Source organism: Columba livia, chromosome 13 (assembly GCF_036013475.1).
Source record: "Columba livia isolate bColLiv1 breed racing homer chromosome 13, bColLiv1.pat.W.v2, whole genome shotgun sequence".
Taxonomy (NCBI): domain Eukaryota; kingdom Metazoa; phylum Chordata; class Aves; order Columbiformes; family Columbidae; genus Columba; species Columba livia.
The window spans coordinates 8,273,176-8,282,168 of record NC_088614.1 but is presented as its reverse complement, the minus strand read 5'-3'; the positions used below and the strand labels follow the sequence as shown (position 1 = coordinate 8,282,168).

Sequence of the window (8,993 nt, the reverse complement as noted above, 5' to 3'; positions counted from 1 at the left end):
GAGCTGCCCAAACTGCCCTGAATCCCTCCTAGCAGGGTAGAAGTGCCAGGTCCAAATGATGGACTGTGTGTTGTCAGTTTACTTACACAGTTTGTTTTGAAGTAAATAGAAACTCTTTGTAAATACAGCTGGGAGAATGTGGCCAGCAAGATGAAGAGCAGCCAGGAAGGTTGTTGTGGCTGTACCAAGACTGTGGGACTGGGACTGACTGGTGAGGTCTTAGCTCCCAGCTAAAACTTCGTTTAGAAGACAGACTAGAAACGGTGCTGAAGATAAACCCTAAGTGATGGGAATCTGCTACTTCTCAAAAAATTCTTGGGAAAATCATGTAAGAGATAAAATCAGCAGATAGGTTCTGGAGCTGACTTCAGAGGGGTTGTTTGCTCGGTGGAGTCGCTCTCTCAGCTGCCAATATTTGCTGCTTTGCTCACGCGCTGTTGAACAAGTTTGATAAATGTCATTCTGCTTTTTGAGCACTGCTGGGTTTAAATGAACCTCTCAGGGGCTGAATGTCTTGTCAGCTTCCTTCTTGTAGACAGTAAATAAAATTGGTTGGTGTTTTGCTCAAAGATATAAACATTGAGTGCTTAGAAGAACGGAATGACTATTTTTCCACAAAACCTTTAGACAAATGGTGGATTTGGAAAAATTGTGGTTTGGATATGGCTGATACGGGAGATGGGTGCTCCAGTGCTGGTGTCCCATCCCCAGGGGTATACCCTGGGTTGGGTCACCCCAACGTGCCAGCAGATGTGCCAGCCCAACAGTGCTGCCTATGGGGACACCAACTCCCGTGGGTGGCAATGGCAGGACCTGGTCCCACAGGTGGCTGCTGCAGAGGTGCTGTTAATATCTCACATTGTTACTCATGATACTGTGATTTGTCATGTTATTTTTTCCTGTTTGTTTACGCAAAGAAAAAGGAAAAAAAAGAGGAACTTTCAACTCATCATTTGCTCAATCGTTTCCTTTCACAGTGAATAAAACCATGTGGCGGCAGGCACGGAGTTTGATGTGCAAGCTGTTTGGGCATCGGCAGGAGGGGTGAGCCTGACATCTCGCTAACTTTTTGTTTTCCGTCTTCTTTGTAACAGTGCCGGAGCAGCGGGGCCGAACGGCGGGTGTCAGCGCTGGGCGAGCTTTGGGAACAAACCCCGGAGAGATAAATCTCCTATTTCCCAGCAAACGCCCAGTTTTGCTAACAAGGGGGGATGCTGGCAGCAGGGAGCTGGCTCAGCCCTGGAGCTAGGGGATGTTCCCGTGGGGAGCGGGAAATGGAGACAAGCGGCTCAAAGCCCTTTCCTTGAGTTCGCGGTGTGTGCGCGGAGCCCCGTCCCCGTTCCCGCCGCTCTGCGCTTTCCCTCCCGCTGCTGCAGGGGAGAGAGAAAAAAAACCCTTTTATAGATCATCCGGCTGCACTTTTCCTCCTCCTCCTCCTCCCCCCTCCCGGGTGTTGTGTTACAGCCCTGGGGAGGATGGCCCGAATTTGCTGAGCCCCAATGACCGTCTGCAAACTGCTGACATCCCCATCGACATCCCCCGCTCATTGCTCCTGCCTCCTTTTTTTTTTTTTCTTTTTTCCTTTTTTTTTTTTTACTCTTCTTTTCGTTATTCCTACAGGCCCGTTGCCAAACAGGACGATCCAGGGTTGTCCTTTTTGCCTGGAGAGCATAAATACCACTGGGGAGCTCTGTGAGACTGCAGTTGGTACGAGCTGCTGAGCTGAGACCTCACATTCCTCCTAAGACTTATTTCATCCTTTTATTTTTTTTTACCCCCTTCCTCCTAGTTTAAATATTTCAGATATATAATTAATTTTCCACAAGGTGGCTTGGAGGAGCTACGATTTCCTGGGGAGCTGGAAGGATTCGGCGAGGTAAGTGTAAGCTTTGGTCCCTGCTTTTGCAATGTGGTTTGGGGGTGTGCATGTGTGTCTGTGCAAGAAATGCCTTTATTTAAGTAGGCACAGTTTTAGTAACTTGTCTCAAAAGTTGCCTGCGTGGTATAAAATAGCACAATGCTGTCTGAGCTGCCCTTATGTATGCTTTGCAGAGGTTAATGCAAGATTAATAAACATTAATCTTGAATGAATGGGAGGAGTTTGCAAGGACAGGAGTGGATTTCTACACAAATAGAAAATATCTAAGGGATGCTGTGACAGTCTCTAAGAGCTGACTGCCCATGGGCACCACTGGCCTGCTCCAAGAAGCCTGTCTTTGTGCAATTCTGCTCTAAAGTCCTGTCTCAAAGGAATTTCACAGTGTCGCCACACGTTGTGTGTGTTACCAGTGGGTTTTCCATGTGGTTTTACGTAGAAACTCACCCACTTCGCTTCTGTGGGAGTGGATTGTAATGGGAGATCCAGATGTTTTGGCCCATGGCCTGGAGGATGCTGAATGCATAGAGTGTTCTGTGCAGACAGCGTTATGTCCTGCGTCAGGGAACTTGTCATCACGCTTTTCTTTTGAAGCCAACACAATTCTTCAAAGTTGGGAATGCGCATCTCAGTTAAATAGATGGCCTGGGCTTTAATGCATCAAGTGTGTTGTGGCTTAACCCCTGGATTTCTTTGCACAGGTTAGCTGATCCCAGGCTAACTCTGGTTAAAAGCTGATCCTAGGCTTAACTCCCCTCAGCTTTGCTGGCTTAGATGCTTTGCTGGCATCCTGAGCTAACTCTTGCATTTCCCTGCCTTGTCAGCTTGTTCCATGTATAACCCCGCAGCTCTCGGGATATTTTAGCTGCAAATGCCAACCAAGGCAAGGTAGACACCTACTCATCTGCTTCACTAGGGAGGCAGTCGAAGATCAAAAGCTGTAAAGACTAAGGTGAAGCAGAAACATAATGAAGACCAGAAGTCAGTCTGCATGTGGCTTTAGCAGGCGCTGCGTGCCAGGCTCCAAACGCCAGCTCTTCTGCTTTCTGTGAAATGCAGACACCATCCATTAGCTGGGGAAATAGCTTTCTAAAAATACACTTTTTCATAGTCCGGCGCTGCTTTTTGACTTCCTCAGACCCCAGAAGAAGGCCTCTCCTTTGTCCCCGGTTTGGACAGGCTTTACAGTCATTTTTTGCTGACTCACTCATTTCTGATCGCTCCCAGATGTTTACCTGGCACCAGTATCAAGGGCCCAATGCGTTTCAAGGGAGGCTGTGCTCACACTCCTCTTGAACCCTTGAAAACAAACAGCAGAGGCTTCCTCAGCTGACTGTCAGCTGATAATTTTCTCTAAATAATGTCAAATCCCAGCTCCAAGGCAATATGATTTCAATTTTCCCTGATGGGGAGCTTCTGATGCAGCCCCAATGGATTGCCCCAGCTCTGCAGGGCGCTTGGCCCCGCTGCTCTTTTAACACGTGTCTGTGTGTTTCATCGCACCTGGTCACAAAGATATAAAGAGAGGTAAATGGATGGATATCTGAAATCAATGAGAGCTTGCTGAAACGTGAGCATCTATCTGCTGCTTTCAATTAATCTGGCCAGGGAGCTCTTGGCTCCCTCTCTGATCACTTCATCCATCCTATGGATGCTCGGGGCTCCCCACCTCAAGCCAAAGCAGAGAAAGGGACCTGCACACCCCAAGTGAAAAAGAAGATAGTGCCAAAGTGACCTAATTTTAAAGAAGCCCGAGTATCCCCTTGCTCGTAAACAAGGTATAGGGAAGAACATCCTGAGGAATAATGCACCATCTGTTGCAAGGTTTTGGCTGGATCACGAAGCCAGCCGCGTTGGCTTCGTTGCGGAGCCGTGACTGGGGGCAGGAATCCTCGGGGCTTTCAGATGTTACAGCTGATTTGGGGGTTTTTCAAGCTGCCTGCTCTGTAAATTCAGTGTTTGCCTTAAATGGGTGGTGGATACGGGCTCCTATTTAGCAAAGGGCACCTGGCCAAATGAGGGGGTACAACGGCAGTGTATATTCGCTGTGTGTTCCTGCCCGCTCTACCTACAGGGCAGGCTGCCGTCCCAACTGCTGGGGCTAAATGGCCACATTGTGAACGGCTGTGGGCAGAGCATCTATTTTTAAATTCTCAGGGAAGTGCCTCAAAGTAGGAATTGTTCCCTGAATTTGGGTCAGACAGCCTACAAAAGCAACAGCTCGTTTTGCCTCCACTGCCCCTCTGGAGCTGGGTTAGAAAGTTGGGCTCCTGCTCGGGGGGAAAGCAGATGCCAACAAACAGGGCTGGGAAGAGGATGAGGTTAATGTGATATTTGTCCCGACGCCACCGAACGTCCTGTCCTGTCTTTCAGGTGTGCCTGGAGCTGGGGACAAGGAGTGTGTGTTCGACTTGCTCTGCAGAGCAGGAAATAATGAGAAGCCGTTACCTAAACTGAGCAAATTACATTCCTGCATTGTTCTGCTGAGGCTTAATGCTCTGCCTGGAGAGAGATAGAGGGCAGCTGGTTTTCATCTGCCTTAATACAGTACAAGGGAGAAGCCTCAGAAAAAGGAATTTCTCTGTTTTGTATAGCCAACCAAGAGGCTTTCAGGGGTTCTCAATAGCCTTGGAGTAGTTTTGGGGTCCCCCCTGTGCAAAGCACCTTTGTGCTTGCCTCTGGCTTCTGCAGATGCTGTTGTCCTGGGTCTGGGTAACCAAGATTTGGGACTTTGTGCTCGAGCACAGCTTTTCCAGCTGGGAGCTGGAAGGCGCTTCCCTGCCTTGGATGGTTTCCAACTTGTTCGGTCTCAGTGTGTCCAAGTCCCATGTCACTGGGCTGAAACTTCTCGAATAATTCCTGCTAATCTTGGGGTTTCTTTCCCCACGCTGTACAGGGATGCTTTCCACGTGTCTTTTAACAGTACTGTCAAAAACTGATCCTCACCTAGTGTTGAAGAGGGGGTTGTGGAAGGTTTCTTCCAAAATTTAGCCCAAAGGGGCGAGATGCTGTGCTTGCACTGCCTGTACAGATGCTTATGGTCCCGATGGATTGATTCTGCTCTAGTGGCTCTTAGATCCCACCTGAAGAGCAATCGGTGCTGCAGAGCTGTGCAGCAGCACAGATTTCCTTCCCTGAATAGCTCATGATCTAAATAAAACCAGCCAAGACGCGCAAGGCTTGTTAGATGGAAAAGTCAGGGCAGGCAGGAGAGGAAGAGTTTGGAAATAGCAGGTGGAGCAGGAGTAGCGTGGAGCAAGGGAGGGGACAGGGATTAAATGAAGCTGTTCAAACCCAGCAATGACCAAATTGAGACTGTCTCTGTGAGCTGTTGGTGCTGACAGCTACCGAGCGTGCATGGGAACACCTAATCTTCTGGCGGGGGAAGGATGGGTGCTCCGGCTCATCTGCCATAATTCATATCGCTGGCCACGTTCCCGCTCGCCGTAAAGCTGTGATGCGTCAGCGAGAACACCCCGATGCGTCACTCGCCAGCGGGGATTTTGGTCGTTCGACGTTATGGTGACATTTCACATAAACAGCTGCTTTCACGGAGTCTGGCAGCTGCTCTGCTGGAGTCTATTGGCAGAGTGGGGCCTCCAAAATAGCTCTTGCTGCTGTCTGACCTTTGCCATCCAGCTTGCTGGGAATTTTACTTTCCTTTTAGCCTGTCTCCACTTTAACAGCTGCTTTTTGGGCGAATACCTTCAAATGTTTCCCCTTCCTGCCTGTGATGGGGTGGAGCTGGGATTACTCAGAGTTGCCGGGTGACACCTGCATCTCTGGCATCTTTGGTGGAGAGGACATCTGCCACCTTGCCGGGGTGATGCTTGCTTCCAACACAACATCAGTTGCATTGCCTGGTGTGATAAACTGAACTCCCATCACTTATGGTGTCGTTCAGATCATTGAGGTGAATGATAATTGCTTAGATTGTAGGATTCACTCTTTTGCAAGCAAAAATCTGGGTTGTGTGGCTTCCTCAGTGGGGGTTATATGCACTGAGAGCTTCTCTGGCACTGCTCTGATTGCCTGTTTCTCCCCCAAATCCAGACCTGCGCTGAGCCACAGGAGTCCCTGCAAGGAAACGGATCATTGTCTTCATCTCCACTTGTGCTGGCTGTAGAGGAGGCGGCATGAACCCTGCCCTGCCTTGGATCCTTCCTCTGGGATGTGTACTGTTCCTGGCACAGGCAGCCGAATGCTTCGTCTTGTCCAACTCAAGTCACCTGGAGAGGATTCTGAGTAAATATCAGGAAGGGGAAGCTCATTCCAGATCCAAAAGAGCCATTTTATTCTCAGACAGACAGGAGATACTGATGCTCCACAATAAACTGAGAGGTCAGGTGTACCCAGCAGCATCTAATATGGAATACATGGTGAGTCTAGCTCCTGATAGCTAACTTTAATATTACTTTTTTTCAAACTTTATTTTAATTTTCCTTACGATGTAGCAAATTTCCTCTTAAGTAAGTTTTTCTCAAGAGGTTTCCTGGAGCAATTTCATTCCAGTGTGAACGACACTTTAGATCATTGGACTGTTTTGGTTGGAAAGGGCCACTAATGGGTCATCGAGTCCATCCACTGCGTAGTTTCAGGACTGGTTCCATTATTCATAAACCATCTCCAGTGATGGCAATTCCACAGCCTGCCTCAGCAGGTTCTTCCATTACCTTAATGTCATAAAAGCATCAAATTTTCCCTAGTGTTTAACCTGTATTTTCCCTGTGAAAGCTTTCAGACTGTTGTGACTGGTGTTTTGGGACACTATGCTCTGCTCTGATGGTCTGTGGGTTGCCACCAGCTGCCACCCAATGCTGAGAGCAGCACCTGCCCTTTTGTCATACACTGGTCACCAGAGACTACCAGTCTGAGCTGAACATCCGTGATGCTGCTGGAGATCCATTCAGGACCTTAGAGAAACAGGGCTTGAGGAATGTGGCTCCATCTGCAAAGAATTTCAATCACTGGAAATAGCTGGGAAGACTTGGGAGTTCATGGGCGGATGGGTTGGTGTGATTGGCTTTCCATAGTTCAAGAAACCAAAATAAAAGTTTGGTCAATGTATTCTCCCACTTCAGAGGGAGAACTGCAAAGTATAACTATGAAATAGACCTTTACCGTCAACAATTCAGATGAATAGGGTTTTTTTTTTTTTTACCTGACGCCAGAGACCCTACTTTGAGCTATTTTTGACGTGTCATCAAAATATTGCGGGGCCAGAAAATGATGTAGGCAAATAATCTTTTTTGTCTGCCTTTTCCCAGCGTGCAAATATAGGCATGACCAAAACTAGCCTCACTTCAACTTTGTGCTCCTGCTGACAGATTAAATGACTAATGATTTGTTGAGACTGTGTTTAAAAGGGTGAAAGAAAAGTACACTAAATGCAATATAAAATTGTTTGCCAGCTGTGCTGAAATGAGTCTTGCAAATGGAAAATCCTGACTTTTGAGACTGTAGGGAAAGGGAAAAGTGAAGGGAGGGCAGAGGACAGGAAGGAAGGACAGTTGTCCGTCAGTTGGTCCCCAAGAGCGTCAACCATTGCTCTTTCATCCCCCTTTTGTTGGAAACCGCGCGTCTTTCTAAGAACCAGTGCTTTGTATTTCGGTTCTCAGTGGGCTCTCACGTCATCCTGCAGGCAAGGTACTGCTGGAGTGGAGGTGACTTGATGAATATCCAGAAAGTAAACACAAAGCCTGAGAAAGCCAAATGTGTTTTGGTTGGCGTGGAGGATCTGAGAGGGTTGCCGTTGCGGACCGTCCGCTGGCCGGCTGCTGGTGTTGCTTGCAGCGCGGTTACACTTCTGTGTTTGCCTTTGCTCAGTGTGCTTTTTTAGTGGTTTTTATGGGTGATTGAGGGTAAATGAAAGGGCCTTATATGCTGTGAAGAAAGAAGCTTGAGCATAAGATGGTGCTACTTGGAAAGGCTATAATCAGTCTTTCATGTCTTCGTGTTTACCCAACATTACTTGGAAATGCTGTGTATATTCTGAATGTGAATTTTGCTTTAATCCTTTGTCCTGCATAGGACACTTCTCATTTGGACTTGTTTAAGAGTATGGTCTGTCTTTAGTACTGTAGATAAACTTTCCTGTCTTCCTTTGGTGCCGGTGTGAAGCGTCACAGGCGTGTGGTGCTAATTTGCAGATAAGTAGGTAGAACTTGTTCTTGCCCATCAACCTCCAGATGCTGCCTCTTCAAAGTCCTTTCTCCCAGCTTCATATCTGACATATTCACCTGATGCAAAGTAGCAAGGGACGCTAATATATTCCAGGAAAGGGACACATCAGTCTCCCACAGGAGGACTTTAGTTGGTGGAGGCCGTTAATAAGAAAGCAATAACACAGGGAATCCCATGACTTATCTGGAGATCAAAAGAATTATATACATATGGGATAAAAGTAAAGTGGAGTAGAAGAAATGAAGAAGGAAACAGTTTTGGTGCTGGGTTTGTATAATTAATTGAAAGCTAGCACAGATATTCAGTGTTAACGAAAAATGAGTGAGTTGTGTACATCTTCCCAATGAAGCTGGTCGAATATGGAATTGTCTTAACCGTATAACAGCTTTATGATCAACACTTGCACTGTGTGTTTGGGCTTTATAACAGCAGTCACAGCCATGGATGGGTGCCAAGACCAAAACCCAGAGTAAAAAGGACATAATAGTTCCTAAGACATCTCGACCTTTTAAGATGGCTTGGTCAGATGGTTTCAGCAGCGATGAAAGGTAGAAAACTTTTCTGATGTGCAGCTTCAAAGATAGCTGGATAAAACAAAATTGTTCTCAGTACAGATTGCTGGAAGGAAAATAATTTGTTAATAGCTTGTCTTCATGTGCAAGGTATCCATCTTTCCGCTCAACTGTGGGGTGTTGACTGTCCTTGTCAGGACAGAATAGTATTTCTGTGTGGATTAGCAAAGTGTATCTGAGCTTCTGCCACTACATGTCAGTCTTGGACTCTCCTGCCACTTTTAAAAGTAAATTGCCATTGTTGTAAGAAGTCTAAGATGGGGAGAAAAATGAGAGAGTAACCTGGTTGCTACAGCTCAGGTATCTAGGATCGGCTTTACAAACTAGTTAGGCTGAGGAAATTGACTCTTTATGGAGTATGT

The 8,993-nt window shown here is 47.0% G+C and overlaps 1 protein-coding gene across 2 annotated transcripts in view; it reads left to right on the top strand.

Annotated features, from left to right (window-relative positions):
• Positions 1 to 978: 978 nt before the first annotated feature.
• The window catches only part of CRISPLD2 (cysteine rich secretory protein LCCL domain containing 2), a 31,758-nt gene continuing 23,743 nt past the window's right edge, over positions 979 to 8,993 (top strand). Inside the window, exons 1-3 of one of the 2 annotated variants that reach the window (XM_065028878.1) lie at positions 979 to 1,044; positions 1,621 to 1,876; positions 5,930 to 6,255. In XM_065028878.1, coding sequence (XP_064884950.1) covers positions 6,013 to 6,255 — 243 coding nt within the window. In that variant the 5' untranslated portion in view covers positions 979 to 1,044; positions 1,621 to 1,876; positions 5,930 to 6,012. Of the gene's footprint in view, positions 1,045 to 1,087; positions 1,877 to 5,929; positions 6,256 to 8,993 lie in introns of those variants that run through there. The other variant, XM_005504739.3, reaches the window with a different exon arrangement.